This window comes from Nelumbo lutea, chromosome 4 (genome assembly GCF_056320005.1).
Source record: "Nelumbo lutea isolate HS-2025 chromosome 4, American lotus-T2T, whole genome shotgun sequence".
Taxonomy (NCBI): domain Eukaryota; kingdom Viridiplantae; phylum Streptophyta; class Magnoliopsida; order Proteales; family Nelumbonaceae; genus Nelumbo; species Nelumbo lutea.
Genome location: NC_142687.1, coordinates 28,448,406 through 28,467,615, shown reverse-complemented (window position 1 = coordinate 28,467,615; position 19,210 = coordinate 28,448,406). Strand labels below are relative to the sequence as shown.

Below are 19,210 nucleotides of genomic sequence, written 5' to 3'. Positions count from 1 at the left end.
GCCCAATTAGGGAAGGAGCCATGGATTTCCAGAAGAAAGAACTTGAAGAACACCAACAGAAAGGATTAGGTTTAGAAGAGGAGGTTCCCCACCACAAATTTTTTATCATTTTTTTTCCATTTGATCTATGGTTTTTTAGGAAAATTTTGTTAAAGTCATGGCATGAACTAGGATGGAGTGAAGAATTGATTGGATTAAAACTTGTTTCCCTCCTGACTTATGGCTGAGGCCCTCCAAGAATTTAATTTTGATTTTAGGTTATCTAGGATAAAGGTTAATTTAGAATGTTTATTTTTATTCCAAAAATGAAAAGTCCTACATATTTTGAATCTTTGTGGAGGGGTCTGATTTTTTAATTGTCTAGAGATTAATCTTTGGAGGCCCTCCTCGATTGCAATCTTGTGACCACCTTCTCGAGATTTCCATTTACTTCGAGCTATCTAGCCTCACAAATCAAGTTCACGTCTCGCCTCACAAACGCCCCATAGCACACCCCGCCGTGTATTGTGAACATCTCCCGATGATGACATCATCGGGATTAATACTATTATCGGGGGGAAGTTCACAATATACAGTGGGATGTGCTATGGGGCGTTTGTGGGGTGGAGATGCCATCTCCACAAATCACAACGAGAAAATTGCCAAGCTTAGGCTTTGTTTGGAAAGAATACAAATTAAAATATATAGAGTGCAAAACTTTGTATATATATATATACTCCATCCAAACTGTGCCTTAAGCCGATTGAAACATGTCAGGTGTACGTAATGCCTATGGGGGCGTTGTTGAGTGTTTTGGCGTTGATTGCCTTAGCCCCATGTCAGCCTCGTAGCTCAACTGGCATTGGCTGGTGGTTTAGCTTACCTGTCTAAAGTTCACATGTGCACAAAAGCGATTCCTTCCACTTTTTGACGAGTTTCTTTTAATAAAAGATACTAGTCCCAGAGGTGTAAAACGGATTGGGCTCGTGGGCCGTCTTAGGCCCTGCCATCTTCTTAGGGATAATTTGGGAGGTCGATTTAACATGGCCCACGGTCCAAATAGAGGTAGATTCAAGCTAAGCCAAGCCAAATAGCAAGCTATTCGAGTTTGGCTTGTTAAGGTAGTATGAGGTTTGAGTTTGGTTGGAGCTAAAACTGAGTTCCAGTTTGATTTAAGTCAAAAGCTTGTAAACTCGAATTCAGCTCGACTCAAATTCGATTTAAGAAAAATGTTTTATAAAAATAAAAAATTATATATAAAAAAAATTATTTAATATTTAAAAATTAAAAAAAATCCCCTTTCGTTAAATAGAATCTTCCTATAGAAAAGATTCCATTTCAATTTTATGAGGCAAACGTGCCACCGATTCTCTCCTTCCCTCTTTCTGTGAAAAAAGTAAATGAGACAAATGTGTCATTTAAAGACTTCATTTATTTCAAACTTCACAATTTAGTGACAAACGACATTTGAATTTTATGGGTCTCCCGACTGATTGTTTGGTAAATAGAGCTTGCTAAAAAATAGGAATTTTCATTAAGTTGTTTGAACCAAAATATTTGGGTTCACTTTCTTAGTTTAATTATATTTATTTTCTTCACTTAAAATGGTTTCTTTATTTGCTTGCCTTTGATTAACATCACATAAAAGCGATATTTCAATGACTATTGGAACAACGATAGGAACAATGGATTATTAATATTTTTCAATCCGTGACGGGTCGTGTCATAGGCTGGGCCGTGGGTGGTATGACACATCGTGCCGGCCGGTGAACCAGAAACCCCAGGCCCAGCATGGCTCAGAACAGCACAGTCAACATGCCATCATGCCGGGCCATATCGGGTCATGGGTGGCCCGACACGATTTACATCTCTACCTATTCCCATGTTCACCATCCAAAGAGGGAATACATGCCATAAAATTGTCACGTGGATCATTTTTTACTTATCATATCATTTCTTTTCTCAACAACTCAAATTGGCATGTTCATATTTATATCTATCTATACTATATACAAATCGATATTTGGCTTAGTTTTGAATTGATACAAGTTAAATTTGATTATATATATTTTTATTTATATCTTTACTCTTTTTGCGTATATAATTACACGTACCCTTGTATTAATCTGTATTTTATTCTATACATATATTAATTCTATATATTTATATAAAGGTGATATTTGTCTTAATTACTCTGTAAACCATAAAAATTACATCACATATTTACTAGCATAGTGTTGATTAAGAATTTTAAGGCTTATAATTTTATTTTATTTTATTTTTATCTCTTTCTTAACCTATATATTTTATATTTTATTCTTATATTTATTATATAAAAATATATGATTTTCCTCTACCTGACATAGGAAGATACTTTGGAATTTCTACATTGATGAGGGTGGATTTGGCCCTCCAATGATATTGTGACACATGGCACCTCGGAACAAATAGGTGACACCTAGAACCACTTAGGCAACAATTTTCCTTAGCCAAGTTGATAGTGTCCCACCTGGCGGCTTGGCCCAAGCGCGAGCTGGCAGCCTGGCACAGGCACGACCTGACCCTGGTGCGAACTAGCAGCTTGGCACAGGTGTGACCTGACAACCTGGCACTGGTGCGACCTGGCGGCCTGGCCCTGGCGCGACCTGGCCCAAGCACTGACCTGGCGACCTACGAGACGTGCTCGGCGATAAATTTGGCATGCATATCCAAGCACTCCCACGATTCTTGGAAGTTGGCCCACGTGCCGAACGATCCGCAAGGTGGTCAACATGCATGGCGGTTACCTCAAGGAATCTCGGGCCACTTAGGCAACTTCTCAGAAATCTCGGATATGGTGCATGAAACCCACACGAAACAATGCCTATATAAAGGCACCAACCCCAATGGCATAGGGGGCAAGTAAGCATATTCTACCTCTCATACTTTGTGATTTTTACCTCGCCGGGTTAGCCACCCCGGGTCCTCTGACATTGATTCCTTGCAGGTCTCTAAAGAACTACGAAGCTCAACAATCAATCCAGCTCGCCACCACCCAGTTCGACATCCAGGTCCTCATCTAGCAAGAAGTTCACTTCGATCTCTGAATCATCGGCCACTTAAAAGCAAACCAAATGACGAGGTACTTAACACAAAAAATTGAAAGATCGCCCAAAAAATCGATTCATCATACATGAATTCGGATTAATTGAAAGACTTTAGAACCAATAATGAGATTCTATGTCAAAAATAAATTGATTGACCCCACTGTAAAATTGCAGGTCCCATATATTTAAATAGTGACGTAAAACCTTATGATTGATTCCACAGCTAATGCCTTCAACAAAACCTTGTTACTTTTACATGCCCACATGTTTACAATTTCCCTTATCCGTTATTTCTCTCTCTCTCTTCTCTCTCTAATGATGATAATACATTTAGACGTAATAAATACTCAAGCAATTGTATCAATGAAGAATGAGGTTTTGTTTTTTTTTAATGAAAACAACTAAAGCCAACACACTCCACCTGTTTCCGCCTATGGGATGAATCCTCTCGAAAATCAAGCCATGGATTAGATAGAAGGATCCACCTGACCCACAAATGTTCCTTTGACTGATAATATCAACTGAAGCTTTCAGCCTTTTTATTTTATTTTAATAATTTAACCGAGTAAATTAGAGAGCAGATATATATGTACCAAGTTCTTCATATCTGAAAACCGAGGAGGGTAACTACCAGAAGAAAAAAAATTCATATTCAAGTTTTTTTGCTCGCATCTGTATCACATTATACGAATCCTAACAAATGAGAATATATCCTGTTGATAATTGAGCAACATTTCTGGATCTCGGATCTCGTACAAAATAGCATAAGTTCATCTTTCTCCACAGATCCCAAGCTTCGAGACTTTCCACCCGCTATACGTAGACAAAATGGGGAATTGGACAAGAAAATAGCACCAAATGAGCAAGTGTTGGGGATAATGTAATACTCCATCCGTAAACGGAGTTAATTAATTGTATATGAGAGTCCAAATGCAATGTGTGCTTATGATGAATATATGGAGTAGCATCACTACGAACCCTTGCGGTGGATAATTAAGTTGTTTAATTTATAGGAGAAATATTGTTTTAATTGGTTCAATAAGATTATTTCCTTCATTTATTACCTTATATCTGCCACATGTAAATATAGCTGATCATCATCAATTAAAATTGGTGCCCCGGCCTTTGGATTTTAATTCTAACTAATGAATCCCCAAATTTACATCAGATATTCAGCCCTCTCACCAACTTTGTATATTTTTATTGTTATCGTTTTTTGGTTTAAAGACTTTCAGTTTAAAGGGACTTGTCACATTATAGCAATTCATGGGTTGAAATTTAACCTGTGAATAATGGATGGCTAGAGGAACAAGGACCTTTGAGCCTTGATCCATCTCTTATGGTTCTATTAAGGTTCAACAGTAGGGCTGCAAATGGAACCCGATTGTCCAATTTTAAATTTGATTTTGGTTCTATTAAGGGTGATCCCAATTCATTTCATTTATAATTGGTTTGAATATGGATCCATTCCTGTCTGATATATAGTTTTAATATAATATCCTTATTTGTTCAGTTTATAGTAAGGCTATTTTTTTTTTAATTGGGCCCAAAACAAGTTGCATCATACAAGATTTCCTGGTCATTTAGGGCTTCTGGGAAGAACCCAACTAGTTGATCTTGATGTATCTATGGGGAAGGGCTTGCTTAGCATATTCATTTAGATAACCTCGAAAAACCTACAAATCTTGGCGTGGAAAACCCAGCCCAGCCCATATTTGATTATCCATTCTTGTTTAAAAAATCAGTTCTGACCGACCCTATGAACAAAAAATGTAGGAAGTGCTCAGAATTACTCAAACCATCAGGTAAATGAGTCAAAAGGGTGTGAAGTCGTCAACAAAATTACGACTATAATTAACTATATTACTAAGAAACTTGTAGACGATCCGGTATCCACAGCCATAGTATGATCAGTGCCAGTGGGACTCGCCTGCACCCTGTTCTGTGACTGCATGTTTCTGTTCCCACTTCTCACTTCCCACCCATGTCGCCATTAATGTGTACTATGCAACAATAGCAACAAAAAATCCGGGATAAAGCAATCTAATTCCTTGTGGTTTCCAAAACCCCGCCAAGGATATATGAACCGAGGCTGCTCTGGTTTCCAATTGTAATCAGCCAGAATTCCTTAAAAACTTTAAAAGGTACAGAAATATGAGTGAAATAATTTTGGAGCGAGAATTTCAAAATGCAAGCCCGACATACTTAATCCAACTTATGTGTTAAGTACCAAACTCAAGAGCCCCAAGAGGTTAACTTCACGGGGTAGTTTCAACACAACTCTAACATTCTGTACCCCAAGGACTCCGGATCTGCTGCTGTGGCCAGTGGCCATTGCTGTTTTCCAATGAAATTTGGATACCTGAACTCTATCCGTGCCACCCCTGTGCTTAAGGGTGTCAGTGGACCAGTTTTGGATTGGACTCTGTTCAGTCCAAAATTAATTTGGACGGATTGGACGGACCAACAAGACATATTGGATTGGATCAATGCAGTCTAAAATATTTATTAGATTGGATTGGACTTGATCCGTCCATAACAAATTTATATTGGATTGGGTTGGACTAAGCTAATATCTGATCCATTGATATAAGATAAGAATATGTGTCAATGGACTGGGTTTGGGTTGAAACCAATCTAAATCAAAATGAATTTGAACAGATTGGACGGTCTAGACATTGAATTGGACCGGCTCAAATTGGTTCAAAACATTCATTGGATTGGACTGGACCTGGTCCATTTATAATGGACTCACATTGGACTGGATTGGATTGGACCAAATCCAGTCCAATTGACACCCCTACCTGTGCTAATTAGCGCAATGTGTTAATGCCCTCCATAGTATTTGCTTTTATTACTTAGGCTGTGTTTGGTTGCAATGCAAATAAATCTGTACTGATGCAAAATTATAATAGTGTAAACGATTTAAGTGTAAATTCTAACATATTATTGTTCAAATTTTAGCTTATTTTGTTTGATTACCGTACAAATGAAATAAATTAAGACATGAAGCATAATAAATTAAAACCCAAAACAAAGTTAAATGAGAATTTACATTTTTTGCATTTACACCCCCATACATTTGCATTAATGCAAATAAAATCTTACGTTTTTGCATTATTTTATAATGTAATTGTACTATAAATATTTATACCTATACTCCTCCCAAACTGAGCCTTATTGTTATTTTGGAAACAAATCAATCGGCTCTGCCCCAAAGCGCTTTTCTTCCCCCTGCTCTCTTCCAGCAAAGCAGCATTTTTCAACCCTTTCTACTTAGCATTCACTTGCACACCAGACGTAGATCAAGCACATTTGGGTCTAGAAGAATCCAGTTCATCTCTTACGCACAGTTGCAGATGTTTTTCCCTATTGGGTGCTTCTTACTTTAGCTAGAAAGCCAGGATTTAGTATACGTTTGGGAAGATTGAAGTGTAGTGGCTTCTGGCTTTTCGAGATGGTCTCCAAATGGACAGCCTATAAACTACATTTGGTGTCCATTTGGAAGGGTTGAAGTGCCGCAGTTTCTGGCTTCCCAAGGTGGGCCATGGAGAGTTATTAAGTTATGTTTGTTGAAAATTGGGAGTCCAAATCAGCTTCCAGTCATTTGATGGACTGTCCGCTTGAGCCTCTTTGAATAGTTTGGCCAGAGTGCTTCAATTCAAAGCAGTTGAACCTGTTTAGTCCCCCAAATGGACCCTTGAAGAATAATCTGCAGCGGCTTGGTTCAGTCATTTCAAGACTCTTCGTTTCAGCCTCTTTGAATAGCTTATCCAGAACACTTTGAAGCAATTGAACATGCTTAGTTGAATCTTCAGTTCAGCCCTCCCAAATGGGCCCTTACTTGAATAATCATTGTTCAGAGCTCTACTGAGAAGTATAGAGTGCTAAGCCAAGAGTTGAAGGTCTGAAGGATGTTGGGCGGATGACAGATTACGATGCCATTCTCTCGCCAAACACAAGGTATTTGGTCATGATAACAGAGATTGTTAATTAGAAGAAAGCTTTATAGGGGTCATGAGTAGCTATGCAACTTGGGTGGGGTCGGATTGGATTTTTTTTGTCAAACTTTGAATGGACCCAAACTGAAAGCCCAAGTTCAAAACAATGTAAAATGTTAAGAGCACAAATACAAATATGTGCAATACAATTTCATACAAAATAATACAAAATATAAGGTTTTGTGTTCTACATATCTGTATTTGTACTCCTTCCAAATGGAGCTTAAAGAATACAAATACAAATATATACAGTACAAATAATACAAAATACAAGATTTTATGCTCTACATATTTATATTTATACTCCTTCCAAATGGAGCGTAAGTTACTAACCCATACCAACCCGAATTGTACCCCTAGTTCGGAAGTAACCTGAATTGCATCTTTAGTCAACGCTACTTGGTTTGATATTTCTTTCATCCAGAATTTACAAGGTGATGTAAATCACTCTGGATTTGCAGGTTATCTATCTCCTAGGTCTCTGGTGTACAATAGTGAAGGAGGAATAGCAGAGGTTCAAATTCAATGGTGCTACTGTGCGTGAAAGGGGGAAAGAAGAAAATGTTTTGGGGGCACACCTTAAGAAAATAATTATTTTTTATTTTCTTGTTTTAAGAAAAGAATTATAATTAGAAAAACAATATGGGAAGCTTTAATTAACACCTTACGTAGTAATCTCATGAACAAGGAACTTGGCAGGGATGATTCTAGGTATGGTCCAATTTTTATTGGGGGCACAACAGCGGCCACAATCACGATTTCAAACCTTAATAAAATGCTAGTGCCTGCTTGAGAGGGCTGAAGCACGGCGGCTTCTGGCTTTCTCAATTGAGCCCAACACAGTCAGTCTTTAAGCTATTTTTGGTCCAGAGAGCCTTAATAAAATCTGGACACTAATTTTCATTTTCCTTTGCGGTTTTAAGGATATAATATGTGTTTGATTCTGTTTATGTTTATTGAATAAATATTTGTATTTTATTTATTGATAAAACTGAGAAATACAATAATTACAACTGTTTATGACAATTAGGCATCATTAAGTACCACTAGTCAGCATAACAACGAATAAATGCTTGGCCGTTTATGAAAACTTCAAAAAATAACTTTGATAAACATGCACATAAACAACCAAAATTTACTTTTACACTTTTTATTGTATGCAAGAGCAAAAGAGAGAAAATACTGAGACGGCGCCTATGTAGCAGCCAATCAATGTTTACTGAATAAAGGGAAACGGAATCAAACACCCTGATGGTTTTTCCGTATGTAATGACCCACCCCACCCATTGTCACCAAACCCAACATCTCAACTCAGTAATAAGAAGGTAGGTGTTAAAAGAAAACGCTACTAGACTCGTAGTAGTTAAAAGGAAATTAATTATGCATGGAGTATAGGCCGAACGAACTTTTAATGTTCATCTTCAATTAATTAATAATCATCAAACAAACTTTATTCTCATCGTCATATGTTCGTTCGTTGGAGGTCAAGATGGAAAAAGTAACAGATTATTGAAAAAAGAAAAACAAAACACACTCAAAGCCTACACACATCTTAAAACAAATTGGAATGAATCCTTAAAGTTTAGAAGCCAGGAGGCTTGTAGGCAATGAAACTGATGCACTGCACTTGGCGCTTGTTGTCGAAACCGATGATCCGGATGAAGGCGTTGGGGTAGGCTTTCTTGGCCTCTTCCAGCTCTGCCAACACCTGAGACGAGTCAGTGCAGCCGAACATGGGCAGCTTCCACATGGTCCAGTAGCGCCCGTCGTAGTATCCAGGGGATCTGTTGTTCTCGCGGTACACGAATCCATGCTACAATCATTCACACAACACCAAACAGACCAAACTGTCACCACCACAGATTAATAATTAAGAAAACGCAGATACAAATCCGGCCACTACAATTAAAATTTAAAATAATTACAGACCTCCAACTCGAACTCCAAGCAAGGAATCCATCCCATGCGCAGGAGGTAGTCAACTTCCTTTGCCAATGATTCAGGAGAGAGTGGTGGGAGGTAAGACAGGGTCTCGAACTTCTTCTTTCCGGTTGGTGGCCACACCTGCATGCACTGAACTCTGCCACCGTTGCTGGGGAAGGAGCTGATGTCGTTGTTGGCCTTGCGGGTCACAGGGAAGGCAGCTGCTGACTTGAGTCCGCTGAAAGGTGCCACCATGCTGGCCTGAGCCGGGGTGGCACGGCTCACGGTGGCAACAGCTGCCGATGAGAGCACGGAGGAAGCCATCTCTGCTTTGTTCAACACTCACTACCAGTGATCTCTTCAGAGAGTTTGCTTTACTTCCTTCCTCTTCCGATTTATAAAGTAAGAATTCGTCTTACCGGACAACTCGGATCCTCCAATCTGAGGGTCTTACTTTCATCTGCTACATTTCTGGACCAGTGTTGGCCGTTGGATCAAGTGGGGATGACATTGCAGTTTGACGACCACACACACCGAGGCCCGAGGGAAACTTGGGTTGCTGCCTTATCGTCAGTAATCGCTTCAGTGTGCCACGTGTCGGCAATTGCACAATCTTATCTCATCCGAGGAGTGTGGACGAGAATGTGTGATGGTTGTTTGGTTTTATATTTATCAGTCTTTCCTTTAAACTTTAGGAAAAAATACGGAAACACACGATGCAGATTTCTGAATTTCAGCCCCTTACAATTATCCCTCTTCCCCTATAAACCACATCCTGTTCGCGAATTTGCATCAAATCACGGTCAAGATGCATTCCCCCTGTACTACAAATTAGAAAATACGGTGTGGGGTGTCTTTCTGTCGAGAGGTCCACCCCATTTCCTAGGGAGACATAATTTTAGCAAATTCAGATGAAATTACTCAAGTACCCACCTCTTTTCTTTCCTAAAAATATTATCAAAGAGGAATGTTGGATTACGATGACAGTACCGTAACTATTATACTATGGGTCAATGCCAATGGTTCTTTACCTCATATTTGGGGTCAATGGGAATGGGGTGGGAACGCAACGCAACCATCTCAGTTGGATGAAATTCAATATGGGAAAATGAACCTAAAATGAAGGATTTTTTCCCTGCCAGTAGGGAAGGCATGTTTTCTTTTAAAATTCCTGCAAGATCCTTGATGATACCATGCGAGTTGAACCGGGGGTCCTCAAGGTGGGACCGTTTAGATTGCATTGTGCTTGAGAAGTATGTATATATTATGATTGAAGATTCACTCATTGAATTGGTGATTGGATATGATTTAAGAGAGGAGGATTTTAAAATTCAGTTGTGTAGATTGATGAATAACATCAGATTGAATGATTAATGGATTCTTATGTTACAACTAGAATGTCGGTCGAAATCTTAGGTAGTCTATATCAGTTAATAGCTGGGCCATGAAACATATATACAACTCTTTTGCTATGTGGATATTATTTATTTGTTTTGATACCAAGTTAAAGTCGTGGTTATAAAATCTCATGAAATGCCAAAAGGGCTAATTTGTGTCTTAAGAAATAGGGAAAACTAGAGGCGAAAGAAAGGGAAGTGTAGTTTGTGAAGGGGAGAGGGGCTTGTTAGAAGGAATTTGTGATTCATATGTGTTAGTTCGTTCACGTCAATCTTCACCGATTGCTTCAGCCCTCGTGATGACCCTCAAAGTCCTGTTCGAGCTTCTGAAGGAAAAGAACCACAAATTCCGAAATTCTGTCAATTCTTGAGATTTGAGCTAGATATTTACACCCAAGGGCTGAAATGGACCATACAGACTGATTGCCCATACTGGACAAGTCACATGGACATACGTTGGTCCATGTCATTTCTGTAACAGTGTATGTACTCTTCAACTGTAATGTAGTATCTGTTTCGTTTGCTAAACTCCTATCTGCTCTTATCTTTAGCCCTTTAGGACTGAACTGGACAGTTTGCACATCTCTAACAGCTAGGTCTTTCCATATGCTTCTTAGTTCTTACAAATAAATCTACCTCTCTAGGCGAAACGAAATGGATGCAGTTATACTAAGAACTACTTGAAGTATTCATTCTTCAAGCGAGAAAGGGGGTTTCAATCTGCTAGTATAGTAACAGCCATATGCATTTCTTGCTTGAAATACGTTTTTAATTGAAAATCAGGATAGCAAGGGATCACCAAAAATCTTTACACGAACATGAACCTCCTCTGAAATGATGGAAACGGTTTCGATCTCTCACGATTATCTCTCTTTGAAAGACTTTAGAAATGAACTTAGTCACAGAATGACAATCACTGCACACACGAAGATTCTTTACTATCCTCAGTGGTGTCCCTGGGCTTGTACTGATCAAGCCAAAAGCAATTGCCAACCTCTCGCTGTGGTGACACAGTGCATGCTCCTTCTCCTCCTCAGCCACATCTAGTAATGCACTCATGATATGCGCCACATACCCCTCCTGCCTTAAACGACTCATTATTTCATCTAGCATCTTGTATATCTCTTTCGTCTTTGGGTGTGATTTGTCCCCCTTCCGAAACTCATGGACCATTCCGTTCAGTTCTATTAAACTACAGCCTGGAATCTTCTTCATCTTTCTCTCTTTCATTGCCTTTCTCACCTTCACTGCATCTCTCCATCGATTTGCAGAGGCATATATGTTCGACATGAGTACAAAAGTGCCATCTCTCTCTGGCTCTATTTCTACAAGCTTTTTCATGATTCTTTCTCCTAGCTCAACCTTCCCATGGATCCTGCAGGCCCCCAATAAAGCACCCCAGACAAAGGCATCAGGCTCAATTGGCATTTTCCTAATAAATTCTTCAGCCTCACTTATGAATCCAGCACGACCCAGAAGATCAACCATGCAGCCATAATGCTCTATCTGAGGCTTGAGCTTGTACACTCTTGACATATCCTCAAAATATTGGCGCCCCTCCTCCACTAGCCCTACATGGCTACATGCTGTAAGGATGCCGATAAATGTCACTTCATCTGGTTTCATACCAACCCTAGACATCTCAGAGAAGAGATCCAATGCTCTCTCTCCTTCCCCATGCATCGCCAGCCCAGCAATCATGCTTGTGTAAGAATAAACGTCTCTATGTTGCATATTCTTGAAAACTCCAAACGCTTGATCAATGCTGCCACACTTTGCATACATATCCACCAGCGCATTTCCTATAAATCCATCTTCTCTAATCCCTTTCCTATCTACGTACGCATGAACCCACTTACCCAACTCGAGAACCCCTAGATTAGCGCATGAATTTAGCACACCTACTAATGTAACATCATCTGGTTCAGCCCCATCTCTTTGCATGCTTCGGAATACCAACAGGGCCTCCTTGAATTCTCCTTGTTGTGTCAGCCCCAGGATCATCGAATTCCAAGAAACAACATTCTTCTTGGGCATAGAATTAAACAACCTACAAGCAGAGTCAATATCCCCGCATTTTAAGTACATATCCACCAAAGCATTCTCAACAAAAAGATCCAAATACACCTTATTATCCTGTATATAACTATGTATTTTCCTGCATAAATCCAAATCTCCAAGTTCAGAGCAAGCAGAAAGTACAATCACCATCGTCTTTCCATCCGCTTTTAATTTTGTCTTACTCATGTCCAAGAACACTTGAATTGCTTGCCCTGGAAACCCATTCTCCGCATAACCTTGAATCAGTGTGGTCCATGAAACCAAATCTCGATGACAACTTTCATCGAACAATTTCTGAGCAGCGCCAGTTACCCCACAAACAGAGTACATTCTCATCAGAGTGTTCCTTACATAAACATCCCATACCAGCCCATTCTTAATCGATTGAGAATGAATGCCCTCCCCTTCTCTCAATGTCCGCAATTCTGCGCATGCCTTGAGAAGAAAAGGGATCGTGAAATTGTCAGGACAGAATCCTTTCTCCAGCATTTCCCCATAAAACAACAGTGACTGCATTGGGTTCTTGCTACGAGAAAAGCCTCGGATTACTGCATTGTAAGCATAGAGATTTGGATTTCTGATTTGTGCGAAAAAAGATTGGGCATAGTCAAGGCTTCCGAGAGTTGAAAGAGCACAGGAGAGAAATTTGTCCAACACGAGCTGCGTTTGGAGAGGCCTGGCTTTGATAATGCATGCATGGATTTGTTTGAGCTCTTCCATGGACTTACAACATTCCAATCGATGTAGGATGAAAGGGAGTTGTGGATAATTGAAATCGTAGCTTGGAGTAATTGCAGGAGGAGAAAGTGATGAAGTCATGACCGGTTCGAATTTCTGTATATTGAATGAACGGATTACCATACGAAAAAATGCTTAAGTGTGCTACACGGAGATTGAGAGAGACTTTTCGCGGGTTTTGTCCGAATTCGAATATCAATTTCCTTCTGTCACGGTTGAATTTAGGGGTGCTCACGATTCGGTTAACCGAACCGGTCCTATCGGTACCGGAAAATAGGTAATCGAAACCGAACCAAAGCTAATCGATTAATCGATTTATCGGTTTGGTTCATCAGTTTTTTGGTTTTTTTATATTTATATTTATAATATATTATAAAAAATATATAAGTATATAATAAAAAATAGAAATATATAAAATATTATATTTTAAATAATAAATAATATATTATATATTACATAAATATATATAAAATACAAAGAAATATATGTATACCTGTCAATTTAGTTAGCCACCAGTTTTCTATATTGGTTAACAAAAGCCAAACCAATATCTTTGATTTTTTAAAAAATATCAAACCGAAACTGAACCAACCGATTCGATTAATTGGATTTTCGATTTAGTTTCATTCTGTTGTTTGGTTTTCTTGCTCACTCCTAGTTGAAAACGCACAAAAGGAGTGCCACGTGGATAATTATCTAGCCAACTTTTAAGATGCGACCATCAATCAATATTTTTTTAGTAGAGAAAAGAAAAGCATTCTATTAAACCAGAATTAGAAACAAAGTCATTACAAGGTTCCACTGGGAACTGAATGGAACCAACTTTGAACCGACCTCTAATCCTACCTAATTCGTTATAGGGTAGGGTTTGGTTTTAAATTCTTGGAACCAATCACCACCTAGATTGGTTCTAGGGTCTAGGGGTTTATTTACCCCAACCAATTCAATGAAACGACATTGACTGGCCTTAGTGGAATCTGCATTTTAATCAATCTTGCCTTGGAATAAACCCCAAAATAATTTTGGGGATGTGGAGATTTGAATTCAAGCACTCATGGTTACAAAAGGCCATGGTCTCAATTGAATATTGAGTTATTTAAGTGATTTGATCATTTGTTTTTATTTTAATATTTGAATGTGTACAATATAATATAAAAGGTAATATTTACAAAATTTAAATTTAAATTATAAAGTTCTAAACCATATAATGATAATCTACATATTAAATTGCTCAATTTAATCAATAAAGATGATATAAGTATTAAATTATATATTATATTTATTAAAAATCAAGTTTTTAAAGAACATGCTTCTTTCTTCTTCTTCTTTTTATTTTTTATTTTTTTTTAAAAGGAGAGAGTAAAGAAAGAACAAACTCCACAAGTACACCTTTAACCTCAGAACCACTAATACCATAACCGGTCCATGCTCACCCCTACAAGAAACCTTGATTTTTTACGTTGCAAGTAGGATTACAACCATACAACTGTACATAAAAGAGTAAGAATCCCCTACCAACAAAACACATTCCAACAACCATCTAACATGATTTGACACCACACACGAAAACCTGCCGGTGTGAGATTATAATAATAGGGTTATCCATTCGTTCTCTATATTAGATTACTTGTAGCCCTCCCCGAATCACCCGTTACAATCCCTATCAATCCAGACAACCTCGGTTGATAAAAGTTTTAAACCTCCCTCATTGTTTCTTGTAAATACTGAAACCTCTCCATTTTTAAGAATTACAAAGACCTACAATTATCCCCTTGAACTGTGACTTGAAACAAAGACCTTCTTTAACTTTCACTTTGCAGCAAAGACACCTTGGTCTTTAAGTTTGATAACGGAATCCATTAAATTATCATAATACCGACCTGAGCTTTTCTTGTTTTTTTTTCTCGCCCTATTCTCTTAAACCCTAATTGACCCAAACATGTCTCCATTTTCTCCAAATGAAACACGTTAAAATAACAATAATCATTTCACTAAAATAGAAAAATCAGTTTCTTTAAATTCTTGTTTCATTTCACTGACTTAAATGTCTCTCTTCATTTTAAAATATAAAAATTATCTACTTTTTTCTAGTAAATTAAGAAAAACCAAATGAAACCTTAAATTTATATCTATCAAAAAAACCTCTAATATTTCATTTGCATATTGATTACAACCAGAAACATGTACGGATCTATTGGGGCAACCAAAAAGACTTCAATACTATATTTAGAAAATTAATTGAATCATAAATCATTCAAATAAATAAAAGAAGATATATTGAGGATTTAAAAATTTTAAACAGCTGAATAAGAGTCTTTATCAAAGTTCACCGACAGGACTCTAATAGAAGGGGTATTTATCACAAAGTAAAAGTTTCAAGCGAGTCTTTATCGCAAATGAAAATTCAAGGAATAATTGCCATTGATCCCATAATACAGGTGGGTATTTATAATTTAAATTGGACCAAGGAACTTATTTGCTAAGGGTATATCAGATTTTTTAACTTTGTTATACATAATAATGAATGTATCTGACAGGGAGTTGTTAATCCAATTTGAAAAGAGAAGTTTCAATATATGAGAAATGTGAAGGGAGGTTTAAGCGCATTACTTTTTTGCGTGTATATAATTAGTAAGAGGCATAGGTTTTTTTTTTTTTTTTTTGAGTATTACACTAGATATAGACTCGGTCTCATAAGAGTTATTTTCAAAATCATTTTATTTATGACATAAATATGGAATTCATTTTTAGTTTAATATTAATAACACAATAATTTAACCATTTTTAGTTTAATTAATTAGGGAATGTTTGGAACCATGGCCGTTTTTCAAAAAAGCGGTGCCACGTGGGATCCACATAGGTGTGTCAACAAACGCCCATATATTTCATTGTTTGGTTCAGGCATTTATTGAAAAATTGGGCATGCCTCGTAAATCGGGACCCCACCAATGCATGAAACGTCAAATTTTTGGCGTTTCATGCATCGGTGAACCATTTCCCCCATTGGTTGACTGATTGGCGATTACGTGTATCCTATGTGGTGCTTGCCTGTGAGCACATACATGAAAAATGGTGATAAAATCACCTTACCAAACAGTATAGTGTTGCTCGCTGCCTACGTGGCAGAAACACACCCAAGCAAACTTAAAGCATTTTTTTTTTGTGAAACACAGGTTTTGAAGACATGAGCATTTTTTCTTAAAAATTGGTCCCAATAAATGCCCACACTTCCGAACACCATCTTAATGATACGCAATGAATCTGATGCTAATCCAATGGATAGGGATCAATTAGATTATATCAATGAACCAAATTGGGATCCAGGTATATCCACTTCACTCAATGTTTGGAGCCTGGGAAGAACAAGTATTTGATGTTTTGTAGGAGCTATATGTATAGACCAGTAACTAGCAACTGTCATGCATATCCATATGAAAATTATGCTTGAATTAGGAAGTTGTTATGGTCCAACATAAAGCCTTAAACTTTTCAGATTGAAAATTTTTTAGCTATTATTTATTTTCACTCTTACAATGGAAGCCTTTTTCCACGCTTTATCATTTGTTTTGATATAAGGTATTCATTCTAAAAAGGGCAAAAATATGACAGAAATATTTCAGCCTTGACAAATTTGTACCCAATTTTGTGTGAAAGTAGAAATCTATACAAAATAATTCAAAATATAAGGTTTTGTTCTCTATATATTTGTTTTTGTACTCCCTCAAAATAGAGCCTCAAGGGTCTATTGTCTGCCTGTTTGGTTTGAATGGGAATTGGAATCAGAATGGGAATCAACTGCAATGAATTTTATTCCCAACTCAAGGGAGTGAAAGGGAATGAATGAGAATAAGATTCAGATTCGACCGGTGCCTAATTAAAACTACTCCAAAAGCCATTTAAAACCAAATAGAAGTTTTTTAGAATATATATATATATAGAGAGAGAGAGAACAAATTGCAGGAATTTAGAATGCTGGTTGCGGAATCAAAATGGGATTGAATTCTGGAGACCAATTAATCAAAGAAAATGTTGATCAACAAGTTCATACATGTTACAGCATGAAGTACATAACATTTGGCCCTTTGAATTCCTGGGCCGAATGCTGACCCCAGGTTCAAGCCAAATTGAAAAGGCAAAAAAAAAAAAAAAAAAAAAAGAGGAATTAACAAGGGATCTTGGATTTAGAAGCCAGGAGGCTTGTAGGCAATGAAACTGATGCACTGCACCTGGCGCTTGTTGTCGAAACCGATGATCCGGATGAAGGCGTTGGGGTAGGCTTTCTTGGCCTCTTCCAGCTCTGCCAACACCTGAGACGAGTCAGTGCAGCCGAACATGGGCAGCTTCCACATGGTCCAGTAGCGCCCGTCGTAGTACCCAGGGGATCTGTTGTTCTCACGGTACACGAATCCATGCTACAACCCAAGCACACAGCAATAATTAACCCGAAAAATAAACCATCTAATCTAGCTAGTAGAAAAGGGCATCTCACTATAGATAAGATTAATTATAATAACGAAACAAAATTAATTAGAAACTAAAGATGACAGACCTCCAACTCGAATTCCAAGCAGGGAATCCATCCCATGCGAAGAAGGTAATCAACTTCCTTAGCCAGTGATTCAGGGGAGAGTGGTGGCAGATAGGAGAGTCTCAAATTTCTTCTTTCCAATTGGGGGCCACACCTGCACTCAATTACATCAAGTAAAATTGAGCAAGGCGACGAAGATAAATCGGTCTGTCTCTCTCTGCTGCATTTAATTTCTTATGAAGAAGACATGGCATTTAAAGCAAATTGGAGTGATTAACTCCTTAATTTTCCATCAAATACGTTCAAACAAAACATAATTTCTGATCTATGCTTGTTTTGTTTTTTACTTCAATTCATTCTCTTTTGTTTGGACCTGTGAGGGAGAGTACCTGCATGCATTGGACCCTGCCCCCATTGGTGGTGAGTGAAGTGATGTCATTGTTGAGCTTTCGGGTAACTGGGAATGCAGAGGTGGACTTTAGGCCAGTGAATGGTGCTACCAAGCAAGCTTGAGCTGGGGTATCTCGGTGGGTTGAGGCGACAGCAGCTGAAGAAATCAAGGACGAAGCCATTTCTCTCTCACCTTTGCTTACACTCTGCTCTATCTGCTTGGATTGCCCTCCAGGCTCCAACAACCAGCTATATATAGACTCACTTCCTTTCTTTTCTTTCCCCATTTATAATTATTATTATTATTATTATTAGCTTTCGGTATCCTCTAGCCGTCTAGCGTTAGTCCCATTTGGCATTTGTGTAGTCATTATTGCACAACGTTTAGACACCCTCTTCTTCTGCCACGTGGCAGAAATTCCTTTTTCTTATCTTGCTCCAGGACCAAAATTTTTCAGCCTTTGATTTGATCGGTCGTTCACAGCCTTTATCTCGAGTTTCGTCACTACCACAATCTGCAGACGAATGAGGGCGGAAGGAGGGCAAACAAATATTGTAATTTCTAATTACAGTGCGGAATGGCTAAAGAAATTGACCTAACCGTTCGATGCCGTTTGTTCAACTATATCGATGGGACGGCCGGGTCATGGACCTCTCAATTTGGGAGGTTAATTGTTTTGATGGACTGGGTGAATGGGTTGGCATGGAACAGCTGCCAAAGTTTTCTCAGCAGAAAATAAGAGAAAGATATCTAATATAATGTAGTGTCCTTAAACAAAAGATGAGCTCACCTATTTATATTAAGCAAGGATTAAAGCATCTGTATCGGGTGTCATATCGGACCACTCAAATATATATATGGATATAGATACGTTTTGGAAATGCATTGATATGGACGAAAAAACATGGAGGCGCTTGAATACTTGGGAAATGCAAAAAAAAAATCATTAATATATTAGTAACACTACATTTAAGGTTAAAATAGTCAAAATTAATGTGTAAATACATAGGAAATGTATATTCTAATGGTATTTGTGCATAAATATATTACATTTAATATAGCGGGATGTATAGAAATCATACATTTTTTTTATTGATAATGTATCA

The 19,210-nt window shown here is 38.0% G+C and overlaps 1 protein-coding gene and 2 pseudogenes across 3 annotated transcripts; all 3 read right to left on the bottom strand.

Annotated features, from left to right (window-relative positions):
- Positions 1-8,458: 8,458 nt before the first annotated feature.
- Positions 8,459-9,724, bottom strand: LOC148854834 (ribulose bisphosphate carboxylase small subunit, chloroplastic-like). Its single transcript, XM_088986696.1, has 2 exons — positions 8,996-9,724; positions 8,459-8,879 (listed from the first exon to the last, which is right to left on the bottom strand). Exons 1-2 carry the CDS (start codon positions 9,311-9,313, stop codon positions 8,649-8,651), a joined length of 549 nt encoding a protein of 182 aa, XP_088842822.1. The 5' UTR covers positions 9,314-9,724; the 3' UTR covers positions 8,459-8,648.
- Positions 9,725-11,105: 1,381 nt separating this feature from the next.
- LOC148854833 (pentatricopeptide repeat-containing protein At1g08070, chloroplastic pseudogene) lies at positions 11,106-13,373 on the bottom strand (annotated as a pseudogene). Its single transcript, XR_016113405.1, has one exon. The product of XR_016113405.1 is annotated as a pentatricopeptide repeat-containing protein At1g08070, chloroplastic pseudogene (transcript).
- A 3,817-nt stretch (positions 13,374-17,190) lies between these two features.
- On the bottom strand, positions 17,191-18,308 carry LOC148854832 (ribulose bisphosphate carboxylase small subunit, chloroplastic-like; annotated as a pseudogene). The gene is made up of 3 exons (XR_016113404.1): positions 18,103-18,308; positions 17,735-17,867; positions 17,191-17,597 (listed from the first exon to the last, which is right to left on the bottom strand). The product of XR_016113404.1 is annotated as a ribulose bisphosphate carboxylase small subunit, chloroplastic-like (transcript).
- Between the last annotated feature and the right edge of the window lie 902 nt (positions 18,309-19,210).